At 39.8% G+C, this 25,885-nt stretch overlaps 2 protein-coding genes across 4 annotated transcripts in view; both read left to right on the top strand.

The window, feature by feature from the left end:
• Nucleotides 1-24,499, top strand: BDKRB2 (bradykinin receptor B2). Of its 3 annotated transcripts, none has more exons than XM_048308347.1 (3): nucleotides 1-84; nucleotides 9,616-9,806; nucleotides 21,589-24,499. In XM_048308347.1, exon 3 carries the CDS (start codon nucleotides 21,591-21,593, stop codon nucleotides 22,731-22,733), a length of 1,143 nt encoding a protein of 380 aa, XP_048164304.1. In that variant the 5' UTR covers nucleotides 1-84; nucleotides 9,616-9,806; nucleotides 21,589-21,590; the 3' UTR covers nucleotides 22,734-24,499. The 3 variants fall into 3 exon arrangements, with proteins under 3 accessions (XP_048164304.1, XP_048164302.1, XP_048164305.1); XM_048308348.1 differs by lacking the exon at nucleotides 9,616-9,806 and adding an exon at nucleotides 21,107-21,177 and having other exon boundaries at nucleotides 15-84; XM_048308345.1 differs by lacking the exon at nucleotides 9,616-9,806 and having other exon boundaries at nucleotides 6-84.
• Nucleotides 11-25,885, top strand: part of BDKRB1 (bradykinin receptor B1) — a 33,665-nt gene continuing 7,790 nt past the window's right edge. The window contains exon 1 of the mRNA XM_048308350.1: nucleotides 11-84. The gene's annotated coding sequence lies outside the window, so the exon portion shown is untranslated. The remainder of the gene's footprint in view (nucleotides 85-25,885) is intronic.

Below are 25,885 nucleotides of genomic sequence, written 5' to 3'. Positions count from 1 at the left end.
ATTCATACTAGAGAAGGAGCTGTTCCCAGAGAGGTGTTGCACTTAACTCATTTGCATCTGCTCAGTGGTGAATTTTCAGTCAAGGTATGTAATTTCACTTCTCTTTCATATGAAAAGTTCTTACTATTTAATTTCAGTGTGGTTTGTTCTTCTTGGAAACCACTTATTGAATTCTTAGTATGTTTCTGGTTCAGTGACTAAAGAGCCGATATTATTATTGTTCCAGGAAAATGGAGGAGAAAAATAACTTTTGCTAATGTGATTTTGCTAATGTGATTTTTGTTGGGTTTTGCAGAGCTATAACATTTACAGAAAAATGCTTTATTTCAAAGTATCCAATGTATCAAAGCCACAGGGTATTTCATCTGCCACAGATACTGTCCCATGTACTGGAGGGTAAGGATTTCTCCTATCCAGATTACACTTCATGTCTGTGATCACACCATGGGTGCCGTTTCTTTCACTAAAATAATCAGGAAGTACAAACAGCTAACTTTGTTTGTGGCTGAGAAATTACCTACAAAATAGCAAGGAGAAAAAAGAGTCAATTATTTTCTGTACATGCTGATAATTTTGTCTCTCTTTATTATTTTGATTGTAAACTTTGTTGGGCAGGATGTGGAAGTGCATGTGTGTGTACCTTACACTGCTAACCGGTCTCATCTGCACTGATTGAACGGCAAAGGCTAAACCTTTGAAACTTATACTACAAAGAAGAAAGGTTTTGGATGACATTTAAGCTGCATTATTAGGTTCTTTTAAAAATCTGTATGCAAATAAAGAAAAATTCAGTAGGAGATTGACTTTTAAGTTGCTGATGAAAACAAAGACCTTAGTAGTGGTATTGTATTTAGAATCATGTAACAAAAAGAGCAAAGGTTGAAATAAATGCTCTACTTTCAGCTATTCCTTTTCCATTACTCAGTATCCTAAGCAGCCTTCTTAGTGTAATAATAGCAAATAGCCATAAAGACAGAAGTGTTCAAATAGTTAGCCATTAGAATTCTTCTTTTAACCTTCTGTATGTAGTCTTACAGATGCTGTCTCCTAAGATAGGGGCAGACTTTTATCTTAAACAGCTGTACATATTTTCTTAGAAACTAGAAGACAGTTATCTGAGTAAAAGAAATCTCTACCTTCACATGACCCTCTAAGATTGAAGTATCAGCATACCGAGTAACATCACTCATATGACTTTTACTTGGTCTCTGATAATGTGCAATCATTAAGAAAAAATTAAGAGAGGCATCTTTGCACTCCAGGTTCATTTATAGACTTCCAGATGTATTTCTCTTGTTTTCAGTGTGAATAGTGAAAACACAAACAGAAGGGATAAATACACCTAAGTTAATAAAGACCTTGGAATAGCAGACCAGGGACACCTCCAGAAAATCTTTGTCAGGTTTTCCTCTGGGCCTTTTAGGACATGTGAGAACAAGATTAATTGAGTTACTCAGTGTTACCTGAACATTTTGTACTGACAAACTAACAAAAGAACCGCCTTTCCTACTGAGTTAGAGCTTCCTGAAATATACATCCCATCCTTGCACAGGAAAACAGCTTTAAAAATTCTTTGTAGCTATGTAATAGCTCAAGTATGTTCTCAGGCAGAAAACAAATTGAATTTGGGAGAATTTTAGGACATTCATTATGAAGACCCTAAAATTTATTGTTTAAGAATAACCAGTATTTGATAATCTGTTTTTCACTAAAAGAAGGGGGTAAAAATCCCTTCAACACTCAAATTCTACTGTTTTTAAAGTCACAGTAGGAAAAAAATTCATATTGCAAGTCTAGGAAAACTTATCAAAGAATAGAGCTTTGTTTTCAAAACAAATTCCCTCTCAGTAACCAAATCAACTGCAAAAGTACACCTGAACCTATTAGCAATGCTAATCAATGTAAAGTAAAAAAACACCCACAGGGAAAAATGCCATTTAGCTAAAAGTTCTACTTTTCTTTAAAACTACTCATAAGCCTTGTTCTCTTTTCGCTAATGGTTTTTTAAAACTCCCTCTCAGCACTCCATACAGATGAGTTTCCCCCTACCTTATCAAAAGGCTTATCTTCCTTCCTCCTTATGTTTTACATACTTCATACATCGAGATGGAAAATTGTGCCTCTGCCTGGCTGATACACAGCTGTACAGGAGCAGGGTACTTTAAAGTGGAGGCAAAAGCTATCCTTTGCCAGCTCTTTCTGGGCTTTAGTAACTTGTAGTTACTAAGGAATCACACCCTAGAGCAGTCTTTGGCTGCTGACTCACAAAAGGGTGGAGACACATGGCTGAACCAGCTTCTCCCCTCGGCTGGGTGCCCCTGAGCAGGGATAGAGGGAGGAGAGGGCATCCCAGTGTTGTGCCAGCCCTGAGCCAGGTAGGCTCAGCCACAGTGGGAAAGCACAGAGGATGAGAGCAGTACTTTAAATTTGGGCCCTGCAGGTTGGCTTTACACAGATCAAGTTGTAACTGCTTGTGATCACCACAGCAGTGACACCTAGTTTGCTTAGAAGTAAAGATAATGAACTGGGACTGAGGGACTCTGGTCATGGTCTAACACCCCACTTAGGAGTGTTAAATGTTGGAGAACAGGCACAAGTGGGAGATACAGACCAGAGAAACACAAGGGGCAAAGCTGCCTGCTCAAAGCACCTATCTTCAGTCTGATGACAGGCAAGTCCAAAGCATTCAGACATTGTGGCAAAGCTGCTATATCAAACTTCACTAAAATACTTCAGGACTTTTGATGTTCCCTGAAAGCGTGGATTTGACTTACTTTTGCTTCTGTGCTATATTTAAGTCCCCTACATGTTAACTCCTTGATTCACCAAGGTTGGGCTGGTTTGTGTGAACCCTGCAAATAAATCTGATCATCCAGGTTTGCAGATTCAGTAGCTTTGCACAATAAGGTATGCCAGAATGGTGTTAGTATTGCAAAGAACACACTTCAGACTATGGTTAATTTGCAGAGAATGGAGCTGTCAAAATGCAGAAATCCACTTTAACCACTCATGTTATCTGAAATTACAGTTAAATGCCACAAAAATAGTGAGTGATCCATGGTAGAGGGCCAGGTCTTTTTAACATTAACAGGATTTATGCATGCATGCCCAGGGGCAGAACTGGTCATAGGTGCTTTTCCTCCTGCCGTGTTCCTGCCTTGGCAGAAAGGAATAAGCCCTTTGGGACCGTGCCCCAGTGCGGAGGTGGTCTGTCCCTTTGCCATGGCTGTAAGATTTCCTGTCAGCTGTCTGACTGACTGAAGGGCTGCTGCTCTGAAGTGTCATGGGTTACAAAAGAAGGACAGCAGGTCCCTCTACCCACATACATGGAGCACAGCAATATGCCACTCTCCTGATGTGAAGGGTAATGGGAAGGTCTACAGGCAGGCCAATAAACTGGAAATGTTTCATCAGGTACCTTGAGCATTTTTACAAAAAGCAGCTATTAAGCCTTTATACTTCAAACCTGAGACCTGATCCTTAAACAAGTAAGTAGGATGACAGAAATATTGCATTACCTGTTGCTAGATTTCGGCTCAGCTCTGCATGCACCTCTCACTTCCTTCTGCAGCAGTCTTTCCCTATAATAAGCCATATTCTACTCTGTATTATATTTGGATTCTGCTTAGATTGTAAGCTTGCAAGAGTTTTGCACACTGATTATCCCCAAAGCCTCTGGCAATCAGTGTAACACAGCCAGTATGGCAGTGTCTGCAGAGCTGTGCTCCTGGTTCTACCTGCTAGACAGCAGCAAACAGCTCAACAAGAAACAACAAGATGGAGGGATGCAAAAAAGTCATACAAGTAGGCACACAGGCTAGATCCTCAGCTGGACTGACTGCTTCCAGTGCCCTCCAAGTCAGCATCAGCAAAGTAATGACAAATTATAGAAGATGAGGTCTTTTGGATGTATCAGCAGAAATGAGCAATTTGCTCACAGGTAGCCCGCTTAACAAACATATCATTGACACATTCTCTTTTTCTGGCCTTATTCTCCAGATGGAAAGGTCTGTGAAAGGCTGATTTTCCTAGCTGTGAAATTAGGAGATTACAAAAAATGTACGCCATACCTGTTCCTTTACCTATCACATAGATAAACCTGGTTCTGGGACACATAATACACTTCAAGTCACATTTTGGCCTTTGTAACTGTACAGCTTCAGTTCAACACTGAACTTCAGCCAATGAATCTTACAACCAGCCTAGTGTCATCAGGTTATGTATCATAACAGTCTCATCTCTGTCTGACACCTGAGCTCAAGGATGAATTTTTATTTCTTTATTTCTTCAGATCGAGTCACCTGAAACAAACCCACTTTACGCTGTTTGTACTCTGGGGAGCCCTCCCACATGCTCCTCGTGCAGAATCCTGTTTTACCTGTTCCAGACCAGCTCACAGATGGCTGTTCACCTTGACATCACCTAGAAAGGTTTCTTGGCCTGGTCCTTCTTGTGCTGGGAGTGCACACAAGCTATGTTCTCCCTAAGTAAACAACAAAAGAGTAGATGAAAGGTGTGAGGCTCTGAAGGTGACCAGGAAATGTCTGCTTTGTGGAAATTCTCTCTCTGTACACACATAGACATACATATATATATATATATATACACACAAACATATATTTAGAATTATTAACATCTAGTCAGAGAAGTAAAATACATGTTCCTTTGCATATTCATGCAGTCCTGTCCTACCCATTGCTAGGGGGACCTCAAACCTCCGTAACTTTCCTCCCAGATTTTTTACATTGTACAAAACAATCAGCAAATATTTTCATCAGACATTTCTGATGTGTCCATCTATTAATATCAAAACACTCATGGGTAGATAAATAAGCAAAAGCAGTTATCTGCTTCCAGGCCTGAAAACTGTTAGAGCTTTACAGTAAATAGCAAATTCAAATAAGACAAAGAATTTGGAATAGCAATTTACCAGAACAAGAGAACCAGTTTAAAACTTACAAGCTTTCTCCATACTGGTATTTTTTCTCCTCTGTGAGTTGCAAGTTCATTTTCAAAATGATAATAGTGCAATCTAAATAAAGCAGTCATAATGAATCAGACATGAATGCAGTTCATGAATGGCTGGGATATTGGTCACAGAAGTTTTAATTTATAACACATGCTTTTTTTAAAAACAGCATGTGGAGGCAGGTCGCATAAGACAACCTTACCTTCTGATTATATTTTTCTTCTGAGAAACTTTTCTTTTTTTAATTTAAAATAGTCACCTTATAGCTCATAAATTCCAGTCAGCTGGGTCAGCAAAAGGGACATTTCCCAGAAGTAGAAGGAAGTAGAAGTAACAAAGTGGAGACAGTTTTGTGTAGGTGTTTCCAGCAATGCTTTGGAAACAGTCTTTTTTGGAAATGTAAGAAGACAGCAATTAATTTCCTTCTACAATAAATGTAGTCTAAAAATTGGCATTTAAATCATACTACAGCTAATAACTATACAGTATGGGATATCTGGAGTTCCATTTTTCTACTCTTACATCATATATTTCTACCAACAGGTTAAGAAGTTTTCACTGCACACTGGTCTCTGGTTTTAAAAAAAGGGTTCAATGGAACATATTGATAAAATTTGCCTTAGAATAAATATACTCTGGTTAATTAACTTTAAAAAATCAAAGAGAAGTTTGACTTTAAATACAAGAATCAAACAATTTCAGATTTTGGACTATTTTGAAGCTGGGTAAAATACGGATCCAAACTGTATAAACTACCTAAGTTTTCTAACATTTTAAATCAAAATCCCAGATAAAGCTCTCATAAGCCTGGCATATACCTGACTTAGGAAAGAATTCTTATTCATTGTTTGGTCTGCAACTCTTTTCCCTCTTGAGAAATTAAACTCCTCTTTTTCCCTTCTTTCCTTCCTTCCATTTCAACATTAACATTTCTCATTCTTCATCCTTCCTTTCTTCCCAACAGCAGGGCTTCTCCTCTGTTTCACTTAGAAGCATTACGTTGCCTTCCAGAACTCACATCCGCTCATTTCCCCTTCACATCTTCCTGCCCTAAAATCCTGCCATGAGCCTTTGCTGCCTGCTGCAGAAAACTGTCACACACAATTCTACATAGTGCTTTCTCTTCTACAGTGGTGGCAAAGTGATGGTACACAAGTTCAAAGGGGACATGATTAACTTAAATCAGAATATTTTTTTAAATTAACAAAGCTGGTCAGAAGACAACATTTCTGTTCTAGAGACAAACTGGTGAAGGGTCTTGACATTTTTAACAAAAGCAAGAAAACAACCCACGGAACAAATGCACACACAGAGGATAAATCTGCCTGGGAATGGGGATCACTGATAAGGGGTTTTGAAAGAGGCATCTTCCTTCTTAAGCAAGTGCCTGAGGGATAAACTGTAGTGAATTGGGCTCTTGCAGTCTCTGGGGTTTTTTTGGAACTACTCCATTTTGTAAAGGTATTAAATTCTTTAGTTGGCCAGAGAGAGCAAGAGTGGGTCTGGGTCATCTGCTAAACTGTGAGAAATCAGTACATCTTCTCCTTTGTTCAAGATAAGAAATTACATCTTTAAAATATTTTCTGTTAAATTACCCAAATCTTTTGTGAAAATCTTTCTTTTAAAATCAGTTTCTCCAGAAATTTTCTATTTTTATAGTCATTTTAATGGAAAAGAAAATTCCCCTCCTCCAACACTTTAAAAAGTATCTCCTACATAGCTGTAGTAATATGTGAGTTTAAGGTACCAGAAAACATAATCCATTAACTGTAGCAGAGCAGAGGGGCAGAATCCCCTCCCTCACCCTGCTGGCCACTCTGCTTTGGATGGAGCCCGAAACACAACTGGCTTTCTGGGCTGCAAGTGCACTTTGCTGGGTGATGTCCAGCCTCTCATCCACCAGCACCCCAAGTCCTTCTTGGCGGGGCTGCTCTCCATCCCCCAACTTGTGTTGATATCAGGGGTTGCCCCAACCCAGGGGCAGCACCTTGCACTTGGCTTGTTGAACCTCCTGAGGTTTGCATAGGCCCACCTCTCAAGCATCCCTTCTCTCTGGGTGGAATTCCTTCCCTCTGGATGGCATCCCTTCCCTCCAGTGTGTCAGTCAACTGCTTCACACAGCTTGGGTCATTGGCAAATTTGCTGAGGGTACACTTGATCCCACTGTCTGTGCCAATAACAAAGACATTAAACCTTATCTTTTTGTTAGCTTTGGGTACAGTAGTTCTTTGAAGTAAATATAGCATATGCTAAGGGAATCTGTCTCTCTAACTAAATTGTTACCCTGTATTTTTTTGTTGGGTCTGACATTCTGGAAAGAGCAGATAGGACATATCTTCTTTGCAAACACCAGTGCTCAAAACCTGTGTATGCAGAGTGAAAAACAAACTGTCTGCACCAGGTTCCAGCAGAGCTCTGTCATCTCCTGTTGCTAACAAAGGAATTACAATAAATTAACACACAATTTAATTTCAACACTGGCAAAGCATGCAAAGGCAAAAAAAAATTGTCATCCAAACACCGACTGTTGTAAATCGACACTGTAAACCACACTACTTCTCGGCTGGAGAAGTGTCCTGAACCTTCCAGATCTCTCAGTGTTGAAAGTCATATCCATGTTTATACAGTTTAATCACCAAATCCCTTTCTGCATGTATTCAAATACTTAGTCTTTTCAATAGAAACAGGGTGTATTCTCACTCAAGAACTGTTGTCAGTAGAGTTCCCCTGGGTTTTCTGTAGAAAAACGGGCTCCATTTGGATTATATCTAATTTTTATCTGCTGTTACTATCAAGAAAATTGCAATACGGTTTGAAATTCACTATAGTGTGAATTACACACCATTTCTAACAGTTACATCTGGTTTTGAGCTTTTCTCTACAATATATAGAATATGGTGATTTCTAACTACGCTGTCTGAAAACTGACCTCTTTCCAATTGCCAATACTTCATGTACTGGCTAAGTGAGGAGCAGATACACAAAAATAATATGAAATTACTGTCCCAGCTGCTCAAGAAATAACAACAACATAGCAGGACCTAGTGTTTGACCTAGGAAGGACAAGGCAAAATGGTTTTCTAAAGTTTATAATTTAAGAAGTGAAGCACATTACAGACTAGTCTTCTCCTTCAGAAGGGAACTCACCATTGCTTCCACTGCCACACTCTGATTTTAGTTTTTAAAAGAATATGAAATTTTGAATAAACAAGCAAACAAAACCCTCCAATCCTTTAGTAAAGACAACCTGCCATTGTAAAGACAATGAATATCATGTCACATTTGTATTGCCTTCCATGACACAAATCAGTGATGCTGGGGATCTTTCTCTGAGATGATCCACAAGGAAACCTATTCAGGAAGTTGAAATCTAAGTTTATAGTTTAGTGTAGCTGTTGTCAGAAGATCTAAATTAAACTAGGACCATCTTCAGAAACCCACGCATTAGAGGTGGTAACCTGAATGTAAATATCATGTCTTCTGAATTCCACCTGCTCAAAAATAAAGCTGTAATTTCACTTAAGCATTATATAGTTATAGTTAGATACTTTCTAGCCTATCCTGTTGTCAGAGCCTGAAGTGCTGTTTGGAAACTGCACCATTACGCAGCGAAGCTGTCCATATATCCCTGTGGTGAAAGGCATTAAGAAAACACAAGGCATTATTACTAATTTACAGGACAGATTCTGCCTGTGGCGTCTTCTGTGCTAAGGACTCCTCTGCTTGCACAGAGCCATGCTGTGTCTCAGCAATGGAAACAGCAAAATAGTGACTGAAACATTTCCAGCTGCTGGAAGGGATGACTGAGGAGTTGCAAATGTGGTTTTCAGACATAATGTGACAGGTTAAAATATTTTCTATGCTTTTCTAATTACAGCAGAGTAAAAAATCAGTTACCTGTATGATAAGAAATGAGGAAGGCAGTTGCTGTCAAAGTAATCAGTATTAGACTTTGGGACAACAACCAGTCAGTCCCACATACCGTGAGCTTCTTTGGGAGCTCTTTGCTATTGGAGACACTTGGGCTTTCCTCAAAGTCCACACCTGTGACAGCCAGTGGTAAAAATATGCAGAAAATGCTGCATTATTGCAAATACATGACAACAGTGTAAATATTATAGTGACTGGAGGCCCTCAAGATGGCAAATCTCTTATTTTTTCCTAAATGGCTGTCAAAATGTCCTCAAGGTGCTAGAAGTAAAGTGCTTTCAGGGCACAGAGCCAGTTCATATGAAAGGCAAATCTTTCCATTAAGTATTTAATGCTCAGAGGGACCAATACTGACAAATGCTATTTGGCCATTAGACCTTCACATTTTTCCTAGTCATGAGAACCTAATGCTGCTACCCAGGGAAAAGAATAGTATTTCAATTGCTAAGAGAAAGGTGTGGCTAAACTGAGCTGAAGAGGTCTGGTGGGAGTAATGCATCAAAGAGCAAAGCTTTAGAGGACATACATGTGCACGTCAGAGAGTGGAGGTTTCTGCACTGCTGAACAGCTCTTCTGTGCCTCCACTACAGTAGGGAGGACAAAGGAGCATCACTCACTTATCTTCTTGGGAACTGGTATGCCTCAGGACTCACAGCCTTTTCCTCTTATCATTCCACCTCTGAGGCTCTACTAATATCGTCCACTTCTCTCTGCAGGATATTCCCATTGTTCTCTGTAATGAAGATATCAAGCAATTTACTGGCATGGTTCATCAGTGCTCTTCTGTCTTTCATACTGAGATCAAGACTGTAACTAAATTAATTGAACCCCAAGACCAATTCTGAGAACCCACCCTAGGAATGGCTCAGCTCCTCCAGCCCATGTCCTGAAAGCTGTCATCAGCCAGGTGAAAATTCACCTTTTTATTTTCCAGCTTAGCAGGTTTTGGCCTGGTTCTTGCAATAAGTTTGAGCTATCTGGGTTTCAGGAAAGGCTGTTTTCTAAAGCAGGAAATTCTCGCTTTAAGAAAGAAATATAATCTAGCTGCACAAGCTACTCTTGGTATGATCACTAGCATTTTATTTCTTTATCACTGGATACCTTAGCTATTCACTGGGCTCAGGGTATTGTCTGCCATTTGAGAGGTGCATTGTACTGTTTGATACCATCAGACCTGCCATTTCACATGGTATCAGACTCCTGCAATGGATATTAAATTGGTCTCACAATGCTAGCGTGTTAAGCACTGAATTTTGTAATGGTGATGGAGTACAGAAATCCCTTGTCTACAACAGAAAATTCCTGTGGTGCCTGCAGAGCTCAGGGGACTAGATACAACCACCTTTGGCTTCGTTCCAATTTGGTAAATCTACAGGTCATATTATAAAACTCAAGAAGTTTACAGTCTCTTATTTTTCTTTGTACTTCAGTTAATTTGTGCAAATTGTGATCATTCATCTTGGTATTCTGACACCATGAGTGCAGGAGTGTTAAGGAACATGCAAGATTTCAGCCCCAGGACAAGACAGGGTTTCCCAGCAGTCACTGACACCCAGCAGGGAGCCCTGTGAGGTTCCTGAGGCCAAGGCATGTTGCTTTCACTCCAAGCACTGCTTTGACTGTTTCTCTCCCTGTACAAATCTGCAGTCTGGCTTGCAAGACAGTTCAGCTGGGGGAGATATTATCAAGATAGGCAGTGAACCAGCTAGGAGCAAGAATAAATTATGTTAATAGATGGTCATCTCAGCAACAGATCCAATGTCGAGCATAAACTCTGCAAATCTTAAAAATGTAAGCAAACCACAATCTGATCATAGCTCCTGTTCACAGGAGGCCTTCCAGGTAACAATAGAAAATACAAAACATTGTTTTGAACCAAATATGAAAATCAAGTAAACAAAACCCAAAGGATCACAAGTCAGACATGGCAGCAGATGGACCTTAAGCTCAGTGATATGCTCAGAGCTTTCTGAAAGCAAAAGCTAACAAAGCTCAAGATAGCAGTACACAAGAGTAGGCTGACCCAATATCACATACATGGGAAAACACAGAGGGCTGATATGACTCAGTGTCAGAAGCGTGATAAACACATGCACAAGCCTGACAGGGCTCACCCTATCTCTGAAAGAGCAGACATAGCCTGTGACTCCCTGAGCCCTAACCTGAACTCTAGGTGTGGGCTGAATCTTGCTCCATGCACGGTCCCCATGAAAATGTTCTCAAGGATAAATTCATGTGGATGACTGTTCTTCACTCCTGCAGGGCTTTTGCAGTCCCACTCCTACTGCAGCTCCTAGATTTCTCACTCTCCTGACACTAACCTAAATGCTAGTTGTTGGCTGAGCTCTGGACGATGAGCACTCATGGTTAACCTTACCTGTTCTCATATGGGAAATGCCAAAAAAACCAAACCAAAATACCCTGCCAGCCTTGCAGAGTGAGCTTGTGGTCAGTTTTCTCCTGGTTGAGTATTTTCCTTCTCAGTTTTCAAAACATTTTGAGCAAACACACCACAATACAGACAGAAAAAATGTAGATCCAGCTGTTACTTGTGTTGTGTAAGATTTATATGCTTTGCTGTTAGTCAGAAAGTTATCATCTCAGTTCAGGGACACACGAGACTTCTGGTGACTCCTGACACCAGGCTGTGGAGCAGAGTCACATTAAGTCTAAAGGAGAAGGAGTTGGGCAGGTCCAAGAAGATCAAAATCCTCAAGAATTAAAGACTTGAGAAAAGCAGCAAGTATTCACAAGGAGAGGGAGAAGGAGTTGTGAGATTGACATTAAAAACCTCAAAACTAATGATATTTCCAAAGATGGAAGATTCAGATTCAATATTTATTTAAGTATATATACTAACTGGAAATAGCTTCATAAAGTTAAATACCTCATTCAACGTTATTCAATAAGCTTGTGGCCTCTTAGTATACAGGTGTGGGAATCACCTAATTTCCAGATTTTATTCCAAGTTAAACAGAATAGAGATTTGGAAATAGATCTTCCATCTGCCCAATGACTACAAACTGGCTTTTGTTTTTTTAACACTTACATTTAAGACCTTCATATACTTCATTTCTTTGTAGACATATACTGTCTTGAGAAAGCTGGAGATGAGGGAAAGATAGCTCTGTAAATCAGAGCAGCTTAAACTTTCTAAGATGTTTGAACAGCAGAAATCAAAGTGTGTGCTGAGAGGAGGTAGAAGGCAGTGATACGTTTTTTCAGAGCAGTTAGATAGTTTTTGAATTAAACTTCTTTTTCTGCTTGTGAACTACAATAATAAAAGTGGCTGAGAAGTACAGGAAGTTTTACTTCAGGGTAGTTCTACTGCATTTACTAATCCATCATGTACAAAAGGGAAGGGGAAAACATTAACATAATAGAAATCTTCAGGAAAACAAAATGCTAAACCAGGTACTCAGCTCTAAATTTAACTTAGAGAGTTGTTGCTGCGAGCATGTCACTGTGCACGTTTTGTATGTATCACATTTGCATTTCCTGATGGCCCCACAGTTGCAGACCTCCTTTACTTTTATTGACAAACCCTCTCTAATATTAGCAGAAGGTTTATTTTTGAAAAAGAGACAGCTGAGGGATTTATCTTCATACTTCATTGCTTCATCCAAGCAGTGCCTTGATATGATATGCTTCATAAGAACTCCAGAGCAGTGTTCAATGGATTTGGCATTTCCTATTACTTATTTGCTTATACCCTTCCCTTTTTAATTTAATGATGCTTTGATGCGCACTTTCTCTGCAAAAGGAATGTTCTCACTCCGTGTATGGCCAACAGCAGTTTTGCTGGGGTATATTCTACAGTCCAGGATCTGTGAAACATTTCCATACAAGAGGAGTGACATAGCTCCAAAGAATAGCCCAGTGAGTTTACGCATGCAACAAAACTGCAACTGAATCTTTGTAGCAAGAGTCCTCCACCTCGTCCTTGTGCTCGCCACTGACTGAATGTGCCCATGAAGCCTTATGACAGCCCATATCAGAAATTTTCACAGGAGATACTGAATCCACTCCCTTTTGTAAAGTACTCTTAGTAAAATTACTGCTTATTTATTACAATAATACATGGCATTTATAAAAATTACAATGGAAATGATAGATGATCAGAGCTGTATGGTAGCAAATTTCTGATTAATTATGTGTTTTCTCTTCTCTGTAAATCTGAGAACGAAGAGGACATATTTCTGCAAGGAAAATGGTTAATTTAAAAAGTTATTTCTTGCTGAACAATTTTAGCATACACTGCCCTTGAGATAGTTATGTAAAACTAAAATATGGATGGCCTTTATGTCAGCTTTGAGGAATACAGACTTCTCAGGAATGAGAAAGGTGCTGTGAACATGCAGATTTTTAAAAGGTCAGAAAGTAAGCAAAAAGTAGTGTATGGATGTAGGTTTGGGTTTTTTCTCCTAGATAATAACTTTGTCAGAAGAAACTCAAAAGAATAAAACCAAAAACTTTGCCTGCAGTTCATCTACGATAGCTGTTGTTGAGGTACCACAGAACTTTACACAGCATTCCTGCACTCCCAAAAGACCAGCAGAAATTTTCCTTAAAACCAGTACTAAGTCAAGGTCCAATACATTGAGCACTACATCAGACTTGTGTTCATTTAAAATATGGACCTAAGCCTCCTTTATTGTCTTTTTTTAATTCTTAAAAATCAGAAACTAACATTTTAACCATTTCTTCCAAGAGAAATCAGCAGCTTATCCTTTTGATCTCTGAAAACTTGGATTGTTTTAAAGGACTAATTCCCAGGAAACTTTCCCATATCTTCTTTTGCTATAATTCTGCATTTCATTTCACAGGTATAATGCTCTATTTTATAGTGTCTATAATGCTCTATTAAGCCTAAATATTTGCTATTTTCACAGTGGAGTTATGCTTCCCATGCTCTAATCTTAGTGTTAACATCAAGGGGTAAAGGAGCCCCTGCAAGGTCTTGGGTGCTTCAGAAACTCCAGGGTGTCTTGTCTCCAGAAGATCTCTCAGAGGTCTTGTACCATATACCAACCCCATGCAGATATCCCAGACAGCCTGCACTTTCCAAAATGCCAATATCCAAGCACCTGAATTGCCTTCCAGGTACCTGGCTACCACTTTCCCTCAGAATCACCAAATTTTTTAATTGCCTCTATACACACTGAATGCAGCTCCTCAGGCTTTCTGTGCAAAAAAAGGCAAAACTCCCCATTAATATGCCAGACCAAATTGTCAACAACTGTAGATTTCTATTTCAATTTCCAGTTCATCCCTCCTGCTTCACTGCCTGAATGTCTCTGCTTAATTATTCCAGATCTTTTTTTTCCTCTGGGATATTCTTTCTTTTCTAACCACATAACTGAAGCACCCTAATGACCAGAAGGGTAAACAGAACAGTACATACAGGTTGAAAGCTGGCTCCAGCAGCCCAGTGTGGTGCATGGTAGACCTGATGCAGACGACTAACACAGCACATTTCAGTTGCCAATATTGGCCTCTCAACTCCTGGCTGTGCAGGCTCTGCTTTCCTGGTACCCAAGCTGTCTTGTTCCTCCTGATGAAAATCTACTAATACAAGAAAAACTTTTCTCTGGTTCCTTCTGTGACTTAGATGAACCAGTTTTGTGTTCCAAAATTAAAAATAATTTAAAAAAAAATACTTTTGGGAAGGCCAGTTCCCATAGCACTCTCAACAAAATCTACACAGCTTCCTAAGGAACATTGCTGAGCAAGGGCATCTCAGTGAGGTAGAAAATTCCAACAAATGAAGGCACTTGCTGCTGAAATTCAGCTTTAAGTAACCAGGGACTTGGTCTAGTGGGAGGTTCCCTGCCCATTGCAGGGGGGTTGGAGTTGGATGATCTTTAAGGTCCCTTACAACCCAACCCAACCCAATTCTATGATTCTACTTTTTATTTTTTAGCCTTAATCCAACTGGAATTTTCATTTATTAGCACAAGAAGCACAAATTAAGGAGCTTAGGATAATGTGGGTTGGAAGGTCTGTAGGCCAACCTCTTGCTCAAAGCTGGGTCAGACTATGCTACTCTGGTCTTTTACAGCTGTGTCTTTGAAATTTCTGAGGATTACAAGGCTGAAATTTAATGATTTAGTGGCTGGAGAAACTTGCAGATTCTGTGTTTTGATCCTGAAAGAGGCTCTAGTGTTAAAAATATTATTTCTCACTTCAGATTAAGTAGGATTCTTGTCCTAATCTACTCTTTCAGAATGACAACAAAATCCAGCTTTGGTGACATTTGCAACATTTTGGAGGTCATCTTTAGTAGATCATCTTTAGTAGAAAAGTTTCTAAAATATTGATGGCAGCAAGTAGGGATCAAACACGGACTGACTCAAACATCATCACCAAATCTGAACTAAATCAAAACTTTATAATGAGATGAGCCCTCTCCCTTATACAAAGGTCCTGTGATCAGGACAGTACTCTGAACCAATTCATATTTTCCTTCTTCTTCCAGTTCTCACCGCAGTCCAACGACGCTGTTCTTATCTATTTCAGTTATAACTATTTTACACAGAGATGATACCCTTTGCCAGAATCATCACAGTTATTGACTGGACTGTCTAAAGACCATTGAAAAATAACATACCAGGTTTTGAAAGCTAAAATGTATAGGATATTATTTTTAGGAAATTATAACCCTGGAGAGTTTAAAGTAAGAACATTCAAGATTTCCACGTAGAAAAAAAAGCATTATGCAAAGTGCTTCATTGCACTTGATTGGATTTCTACTCTCTCCACACCTTTCTTTAGTTGGAATTGAGTGGCTTCAACTCCCACACAGGGAGAAAAATTAGTAGCCTCTTCTCACCTTGGTCTCATTGTTATTGAAATAACTGCTTTCACAGAGCAACTTTTTTTCCCCCCACCTTTTTCCTAACATAGTTGATGTAGATGCCTTTAACGGTAACTGCAGAACAATAATTTCTTTCCATGGTGGGCTTCAAGCTTACACAACAAATAAAATCTAAAAATTACACTTTTGAGAGGTAGCTCCTCTGTATATTTTCTTTATTGCCTTAGTTTTCTGGCAAACTATGGAGCTTGTGTTTAAAAGAATTTTTTCTTTTACAAGGTGATTTTTGTCCCAGTCAAGTTCCTGAATCTGGTTCAACATGAAGCCTCATGAACCATGAGAGCAGCCGTAAGGTGAAAGGGACAGTGAAGGGTGAATGAAGAGCAAGAAACCTTTAAGTTAACACGGCCACAGAAAGTGTCTGCTGATCTACAACCTCAAAGATGCTAAAGCCCATTAGGGATTCATTATACAAAGATTGGATATTAAAAATTAATGTAGTGGGATCCATAAAAGCAGAACATTTTAGGAATGTTTCCCATACTTCCTCTACCTCGCCAAAATAACTAATGCCTCCACAGTAATGCAGAATTAAAAGGACATTCAGAGAACGTTTCAGAACATGTTTCAGAGATGCCACAAGAGTGATATAATTTTACCTTCCAGTATTCATCCAGCCAAAGATACAAACCCATTCTGAAGCCAAAGAGAGGGGTATGAGCAGTCCCATTGGGCTTGGATTAGATGGAAACAAGAGTCTCAATGAACTGGGGATAGATGACAAAGGTGATTTTTTTCAGGAGTAAAGGTTGCAAGAAGACCAGGTTGAAATAGAAGCTTTGAAAATAAACCTTATGGAGGAGATATAGAATTTATAAAGAGGATGGGTCACCTGTATTTTTGTTGATACTAAATTCTGAATGTTAGAGTCCACCACTGAAGCTCAATCTTCCAGCACACCTTTGGGTTCTTGCTGGGCAATGCCTCTGCTTATGCCATTCCATCATATGTCCTTCAGGCCTGCTAGACCTGTCGGTGTGGAGCTGAAGGAGAAATTATGCATTGAGATTGTTTTGTTATAACCTATTACTAAATAAAAATCCTCCTTTTCCTCGCAAATAGATGTTCTGCAACCAAATCCTCCAAAGCTGTTAAAATAAAACTTACCTTTCTTGGCCAGCAAATACCTGTCTGACGGTTGCAAATGAGGCAATTTAGGGGACATCCTACAGCCTCCTAACAACTTGCTGAATCTATCAGGTTTACACTCGAAGCTCCTGAGGGCAGCAGTGGCACTTACACAAAGTCAGCAGGACTTCCAGGCTTCCTTGCACAGACCACACTGTGGAAGGCCTCCCTTACCTACAGCAGCTTTTAAACTCCTGCTGTTTCCCATTTCAGTCACAGCAGATCTGTCAGGCAGATACCCTTTTTCCTCTTACGGCTCTGGCAACTCCTGTGTTACATTTACTGTAGCTTTTGCATTAGCATGAAGAAGCAAGGATGCCTGGCAAATCAGAGCCACCAGGGGACACTTGGCTGCCCAAGCTGGGCTCAGAGATGTTCAGGACAAACTCACACAAAAAATACAAAGCATTAAAGCAGGCTGGGCTCTGCACAGAAACAGACAGTCACAGGAGAGGCTGGGGCAGCCCTTGCTTGTTTCCTTCTGTAGCTAACACGTCTTCTAAAAAATCACCATGCCAGAAGTCAGCCAGTGCCTCTCTCAGTTTGCAGCCACTCCTTCAAATCCATATTTTTTTCTCCCAGCTTTTCCTCTCCTCTGTGCCACTGACACCCAGCTGTACATGGGGCTGTATGTATGTATGCCAAGCCAACTGTATGTATCCAAAACCACTTTTGGCCACTGACAGCACTTAAAGCAAACTAGATAATTGTAAAATTCTGCTAAGGATGCTACAGACTGGGTGTCATACCTATCCTTCACTCAGCCTTGCTAAGAAATTCCTGAAATAAATGGAAAATTTAGCTGCTTTCTAGGCAACTTTCATCATGAATGATCATCCATCAAAGAAATTCCTCATTTGGAGAAGACCAGTGGGGCCCTGGGCCCACTCTATCCTTTGCCCTTGCAAATCAGACTGTGTAGGAAAACATCAGGACTGTGTACCTATGCTTTTTAATATTCTCTCTTTTGCTCCAGCAAACCGTATTATAGCAGTTGACATCATAAAAGCATTTATCTGTTTTAGGCTCCACCTCTTGTCTCTGAGGTCTAAATTAGCAAGGTTAATATTGCAACAATCTCAGAATATACTAATTACAAATTTCACACCTTGTTTCTGCAAAACATGTAATCAGCAAAGTCACAACAGCTGTAAAATATGCATTACAAAGTCCCTCTCTTGCTCCCACAAAGTAGATTACTGCAGGTAACATTGAAATAACCTGAATTCTTATTACACATTTCAGAACTTGTTCTTGTATAAGACATGACTGAGACCATCATGAGATATTTAGTTATTCACTGTATCTTACCATACAGAAAATGTTTAGCATAGTACAAGGAAAGATTAACACTGGTGTCATTACTAATAAAGTCAGGAGTTCAGTAGCTGTAGGGCTTCATCCAGACCCAAACTGATGGTGAAATCATTCACCTGAAGCAGCATATCCCATTTGGGGAGTAAAGCTGTGCTGGAGCTTGCATTAATCCAGTAGCAGCATTAACTGATCACTGACCTTTTTCCCCCTGTCCTTACATTCCTTAGCTCATATCTCTTGATCCTTAGAGGACTTTTTGTTCCAATTCATCACATTCCCTTTCTTTTCTTTCAAGAACTTTCATAGGCCCCAGCATGTATGGCTGCAGCAGGGGACTTTCCTTCCACATTCTAAGATTAACCGCTCTGCTGGACTCCAGGTGTCATCCTTAGCTTGCTGACTAACTCCTGCCTGTCTTCTGGCATGCTCCCTCCAGTGCAGCATGTGTGGGTCAGTCCTTGAACAGCAGGACATCCCATGAGTTTGCCAAGAGACACCAAGGTGCCCTAGTGACTCTGCCCAGCCCTCAGAGTTTCAGGCTATGGCACGGGTGACCACCACCTTTCTGGAGTCTTTCTCCACCTGCTTGTAAAGACAATACAACAGTTGATTAACCCCTTCTTCCCAGTCCCTCTGCAGGGGTTCTTCACTTGCAGCATTGGCAGGATCTGGCCAACACCCAAAGTATCCCCCATGACCCGACTCCAAAGCCTTCAGCCTTGGTGAGGGCTGGCTGCCACCAGCATTGGCCAGGACACAACTGCCTCCCACACAGGGCACCCTGAAGCCCCCTCCCATCAAAACCTTGTCATTTGTTCCCAATGCTATTAGCAAAAAATACTCCAGAACAACACGAGATAATGACTGACAGTGGGTTTTATAGACTGCCAAGGAGGAGGTAACTCACAACAGGAGGTGGACTCCGTCAGGTTCAAATTCAACCCCCACAGGAGTCCCTCAGAACCACTAATGATAGATTACTTCATCTGGGCAGTATTTCAATCAAAACTGTCACATAAAATCTTATTGAAAGTCCCTGGTGAGATATTAGGCTTGTCTTGCATTGCACAGAAAATATTTGTAGAGAATGTGTGAAAGGATCACATTTATTTTCACCGAAATATGACAAGAAAACAGCAAATCACTGCCTTCTCTAAGCTGTGGCTTTGACAATAATTTATTCAGCAATCACATACTTCAGATGCTATACAGAATAGCATCAAGCACATCATTTTAAACCCAAACATTAGGGTTTGTAAATTGATAATTAGCACATTTTATCTTGTTCGCTCCTCCATTTCTAGCAATGCATTATGGAAGGACTTGAGCTAAAGACCAAGGTGGCAGGCTGCCAGAAGCCCCATGTCATGGACTTGGTGGCATCCTAACTAGTCCCTGCACACTGTTCTTAGACCACAGTAATATGATAGAATTAACTTATTTTAAAGCATTCTAGATTTTTCCCGTCTAAAACCAAAATCTAAAAGAGTTTAATTGCAGAGAAAATACAGATAAATCAATAGGCAGTTTTGGAGTTGCTATTTGTTGTAAATTAAATTCTGTAAATGAATGAAATGAAAATCACAGAAAAGGCCAACATGGCCTTTATGACCACTCTCTTAATTACGAATGCTTATTTTATTAAATGTGTCCATACATCCAACCTCAAAGCATAAAATAATGCACTTACAATTTTTTTTTTTGCTGGTTCACAGCCTACTACCAGCAGAAGAAACAATTTCTGATAATTTCATCAAGCAACAGAATTTCTCTATTCCCAGATGACCTCTTGTTGGCCATCCGTTAGTATTTCACTTCCCACGTGTTTTTGCAATGAAAAGTGCCAGCGTAGAAAGAAAGAGGGACTTGAAACTGCTGTTTGCAATTTGTTAGTGGCATCTCTCACAGCCACACATGTTGGGCTTTGAGATATTTAAGGGCTACATTGTAACACAAAGTACACAAAATATGACCACCATTTTTCATCAATTCTGCAACCAATAGCCAAATTTCTGTATGCATATTAAGCACTCACAATTACCAGCCAACAATTCCAGCAACCAGAAAACAAATGAGAACCCTCATCCTTTCAGGAATGGCAAGTGTCCCTTTTCACTGTCACGTTACCAATTGAATAGGACAAATGTCTTAATTAAAAATACATTTGAAAATCTTCCGATCAAATGATAATACAAACAGTGGTTATTATAAAGACCTGGAAAAAGACAGGTTTTCTGTCACTCAGTCCAGAGAATTATATGTACTGATCTGGGAAGCCAATCTCTCATTTGAATAATATCTCAGCATTCATTATCCAAGAGCACAAGAAGAAAACACAGTTAACATTTTATCAGTAGTGAGTGATGCTGCACACTCAACTTCTGTTTGGTTTTAGTAGCATTCAAGTACACATCTGACATTTCTGCCTGTAAATAGTTCCCTGTAAGATCTCAGACTGTTCTGATCTGTAGAATGTTTACAGCATTCTGGTTTTCAGACTGTGCTCTTGCACCCAAGCTGGCTGACTGCAGCCTGACTACAGACAGGTCCTGGCTTATATGATGGCCACCATCTCTGCCAAACTGCCAACCCACCCACTGTGCACCTCTTAAAACTGAGCTCTCTCGTGAAGTTGTACCACTTATCTCTTCTGTGACTTGGCTGCAGAAAGAGACTGTAACGCAGAGACAGAAATACACGGACAATTTCAGTGCGAAGCTGAGAAAGGCATGCTGCTGGCAAACACTGATCCCACAGCATTCTCAATGCAAACTAGAGCTGCAAACTAAATGTCTGTTTATAGTACAGTCATAATATTTGGAAAAATATACGGTGTTCTTCGGGGAGGAAGCACCACTGAATTCCACTCAATTCTTGCTCTGCAGGGGAGAGTGTAGAATGTTGCAGGATGTGACACAGAACTAGCAGCTTTACCAAGAGCAACCTGAGACCCAAGGTACACCTGTCCTTTAGGAGACCATGTCTAATGCAATAAAAAGATAAGAAGACAAACTAATGATGAACATCCTCAAAGAATGAACAAAGACTTGCTGCAGCTCAGTTCTGGTGAATAAAGGCTGGTAAATGTTTTCTTCTGTTAACCCATTCACAACAATGTCTGTTGTTGCTACATCCTCTCTGTTTCACTTGCCTAAAATTTGTCCAGGCAGTCCATAGCAATGCTGCCTGTGAAACATTCCACAGGCATGCCCTGTGTCTATCAGAAAGCAAACCAGGGAGGTGTAAGCCTGTTCAAAAGCTATGCTTCTAGGACATCAGGAAAAGCAGAGACAGATCTTCTTATAGTGTCTTTTGCAGCAATGAGCTAGATGTAGCAATCTCATGTCACCTATTTTTCTCTTCACAGAAATGGTTTCCATCACAACTGAAAATGTTACACAGCTGTACAACACAATCACCCAGGAGCTCAGAGTCAGTACACCAGATTTCCGCAATAATTCAGGAGTGCATCAGATAAAACAAAATGAATGTGTCAGTGCAGATGCATGGAAATGGCTACAGGATTTTCAGCCTGCATTCCTCTGGTTTATATTTATTCTGGGATCAATAGAAAATTCCTTTGTGCTCACCGTCCTGTGTTTCCACAAGAGTAGATGCACAGTGGCTGAAATTTACCTAGCAAACATGGCATTTGCTGACCTGATGTTAGTCTGTACTTTACCCTTCTGGGCCATTAATATTTCTAATAATTTTCATTGGCCTTTTGGCCTGTTTCTCTGTAAAGCCATCAACATTATGAGCTACATGAACTTATATTCTAGCATTTATTTCCTGACACTAGTGAGCATTGACCGCTACCTGGCCTTGGTGAAAACCATGTCTCTTGGACGGATGAGACGAACTGTCTGTGCCAAATGGTATTGTTTTGTAATCTGGACATGTGCATTGCTCATTTGTTCACCTACAATGGTGTTTCGAAATCTGAGTTATTTTAAAGAATACAACATCACAGCCTGCGCTCTTCTTTACCCATCCAGCTACTGGGAGCTCACAAACAACTGCTTGCTGAATATTGTGGGGTTTGTGTTCCCATTCTGTGTAATTACCTATTGCACTGTGCAAATCATCAAAGCCTTACGAAGCAGTGAGCTACGAAAAATGAACATAGTCCAGACAGAAAGGAGAGCCACCATGCTGGTCCTTGCTGTGCTCTTGCTGTTCATCATTTGCTGGCTTCCATTCCAGATCAGCACGTTCACTGACACAATCCGTTACTTCTCACCCACACTCAAATGCCTGGAAGACATCAATGACATACTGACCCAAATAGCCACGTACTGTTCCTTTAGCAACAGCTGCCTGAACCCAATCTTGTATGTGATTGTTGGGAAAAACTTCCAGAAGAAGGCTATGGAATTCTACAAGGACTTGTTCACAAGGAGGTGCAGAAAATTACAGTCTGTGCAGATGGAAAATTCCCTGGACACTTTAAGAACTTCCATTTCAAGCGAATACCCAAAGAAAATGTCTGTTTTGCCATTATCCCAATAGCATAATCTTAGGAAATCCTTACAGGAAGAATGCCTTCTAACATATCAGTCTCTGCTCCTATCCATCTGCTACAAGTCCACAGAGTAAACACGTACTAGTGTTCATTATATGAGGGAAAACAATGGTTTGATCTTTTTGGAAATTCCATAAAGAGACCTGCTTCTAATGTTATTGGATGTTTTTCATGACTGAATCCTGTTTTGTGGCTTACTTACATTTTCGTGGCTGAATAATATTTGGCTCATGTATCATTTGGAATGTTTCCATTTCTAAGGTGTACATACAATTCTCTGAACAGAGCCCCAGTAGAGAAGCTATTGTCAGGATTGTGCAGCTACTTATGGTACCCACAATAGTGTGTTAGATAAGATTTTTGATCTGGGAGGGGCTTGTGTTTGAGTAAGTTCCATTAAGTGAATCCATTTTTAGATGTGTCCATCTTTTGGGTTTTTAATTTCTCTCTTCAATCATCCAAAACTCTCCGATTTTTTCATTGACAAGCAGTGCATTTTTGCAACTGCTCCAGTTAGTTACAGATTTACATGAGCAAGTGTGTATGGAAAGTAGCTGGAAAAAAGGTAAAGCTGTAGTGGAAGGGAAGCTGCATCCAGCTGCATGCAGTTAGCTGAGTTTTCTTTGTAGAAGATTCTTTACCCCTTCTACCTTGGAGTGAAAGCATTAATTTACTCCTTTTGAGTGAGCGAATGCTATTTACATTCACGCTTACACTTCAGTTCAGACACTTGGGTTTTTAGTATTCACAAAGCATAATGAATGTTTTTTAACGGATATATAAAATCTCAGCACAATTGGTATAATCTCACAAGCGGAAGAAACTGAGAATATGAAGGAGAGCATCACCTAACTACATTAGAAATCTAACTGAAGATAACAGGGGTCTTTAAAGTTCAGAGTATTCAAGAATGGCCTTTTCAGATTCTAGTAATACCTACATTTTATTTGTAGAGTTAATCTGTGAGATTTTAATACAAGATAGCTTTTCCCTAATTGGACTGTATTTTTGATCTAAGTTGATTATACACGTAAGAAAGCTCATAGTGTACTGAATTGTCTGTATGCCCTTTAACCTCTAGGAACCTTGATCTAAATGGAGTGGAAGATGATCCAGTGTATGCTGAAACTAACAGTCTTTTTTCTTTTTAAAGCACTTAAGGTTACAGCTTTTAAAGCCACCAAGGGAAATGAAGTTTGGTGACATAAGCAAACTCAGACTGCAACTACATGGTCTTTATTCATTAGAGCTTGAATGGAGAAATAAAGTTCATTTAAGATGGGAAATTTGTATTAAACCTTCAAATAACTGAACTGCTAATTAGAAGTGTGCAGACGTGCTTTAAAGACTACAGGATTTAGATCACCCTATGTGATTTATAGGCAATTGCCATAGCTTTTCTTTGATAACCTAGTATAATCTTAAGTCATAAATACTTCTACTGCTCATCCTTTTTATTGTCTGAAGCAAGAGGGACAACTATGACAAAACACTGCAAGGCTTTCTGTTATATCCAGTGTTATCACATTGTCTCATCCATGAGCATGCTGTTCAAGCAACCATTACACAAAAGGAATTCCATGCAGAGGTTATTCAGGCAACAGAAGTTATTTCTGAATATTTGGTACTGAGTAGTAAAATATAAAAATGTTATTGTGTTAATATCACAGTAATTTAAACAATGTAAATACATAGACATTTTTTGCTATGCAGTAAGCATGTACAAAAGAAAATAAAGTACTTTGAGAAATGAGACTTCCTGGCATTTTCTTCTCCAGCCTGTATCCTGTTACTAAGGAATGATTTGTCAGAAGTTCAACTGTTCCAGTTATTTACTTCACCTCCTGTTACACCAAAGGAAAGTGAGCTGAAACAACAGAATTTTAGCTGCTTTGAGATCTTTCTTTTCAGGGCCCATTTCTGACTGGTGCTGACCATCCTCAGTCCCTTTGGAAGTTAAAATCTGAATTAAGGCAGCTAAGGGTACTGAAATATTTTCGGAAGCTTTTCTCTGCCTGCTGATAACTCAAGGTCCCATGCAGACACCAGCAACAATGGAAAGCCCCTGCAGCAGCTTCTGCACATCACAAAACAGAGACTGTCACAGACTGTTTAATTTACATTTTACTGACTTTTCAGTGTGATGGCATGTTTGTGGTATTCACATGCATCATTTATACAGGCAACAAAAAACCCCCAAGAAATAAAGTGTAACATCCAAGCTCTATCTGACCTACTGACAGTTTCCAGTCACACTTGGCTCCGTTCTGTTCTCAAAGAAACATGACAAAATATGAGAATAACTTTTGGTAAAATTAGGTCAGACTTTGTCCTGAGAATTTCAGAGCTGAAGATGCCAAAGAGTAATCATATAATCTTTTTATTCCTCTTCATCCTGTCCCCATTGTACATATGATCCCATCTTCTCTTTTACCTGAGACTGCCACAACTGTTATCAAGACTTTTGCCATGCAAATGCCTGACTCCCGATTCAGCCTGACAGAAGTGGGGACCATCGCCAGAGGAATGGCCAGATGATATTTCTGGCCATCAGCATCTACAGGCAGGAATAATTCTCATTTCTCCACTCTCATTTTTTCAAGTGGATTATTGGCTTCACTTGAAATGAAAAATTAACAGTTTAAAAGCTGTTACACAAGCAGCTGGTTCTTGCTGCAGACAGAAGAAAGTTGCTCTTTTTTAGGCATTGGTTTCAGTGGAGAAATTAGGATCTTGGTTCAGGTCTCCCAAATCCCTAAGCAGCCTTTAGCCATTGAACCATCCTTACGCTCCTTTCTTCCATCAGTGCATTGCTGGTTTTCCAACCTATATTGGCTCCTTCCTACTTTGCTGTTTCAAGCTCTGTAAACTGTAGTTAGTAGGGCTTGATTATTACCACACTGTGATGGTACCATGATCATTCTTTGGGAATTTTAAATAACTGCACCAGAGTTTAAGCTCTCCTTAGCAATCACTATAGAACACGTGAAGAAATCCAACTAAGCTGGACAAAGAGTTTTACATCAAAAGGTCATATCAAAAACTTTTTCTGCTGCTCCAGAACAGATGAACAGTTATAGCAGATAACTAAGCTGATTTGCAAACCATTTCAGTAAAGAAAATCAAACTGTTTAAACAT

Source organism: Corvus hawaiiensis, chromosome 6 (assembly GCF_020740725.1).
Source record: "Corvus hawaiiensis isolate bCorHaw1 chromosome 6, bCorHaw1.pri.cur, whole genome shotgun sequence".
Classification (NCBI taxonomy): Eukaryota; Metazoa; Chordata; class Aves; order Passeriformes; family Corvidae; genus Corvus; species Corvus hawaiiensis.
The sequence above is the reverse complement of the archived record's forward strand: the minus strand, read 5'-3'. Positions and strand labels throughout refer to the sequence as shown.

Excerpts from the sequence above, each read along its gene's own strand:
- BDKRB2 (XM_048308347.1), top strand. The coding sequence starts at position 21,591 with ATGGTTTCCATCACAACTGAAAATGTTACACAGCTGTACAACACAATC.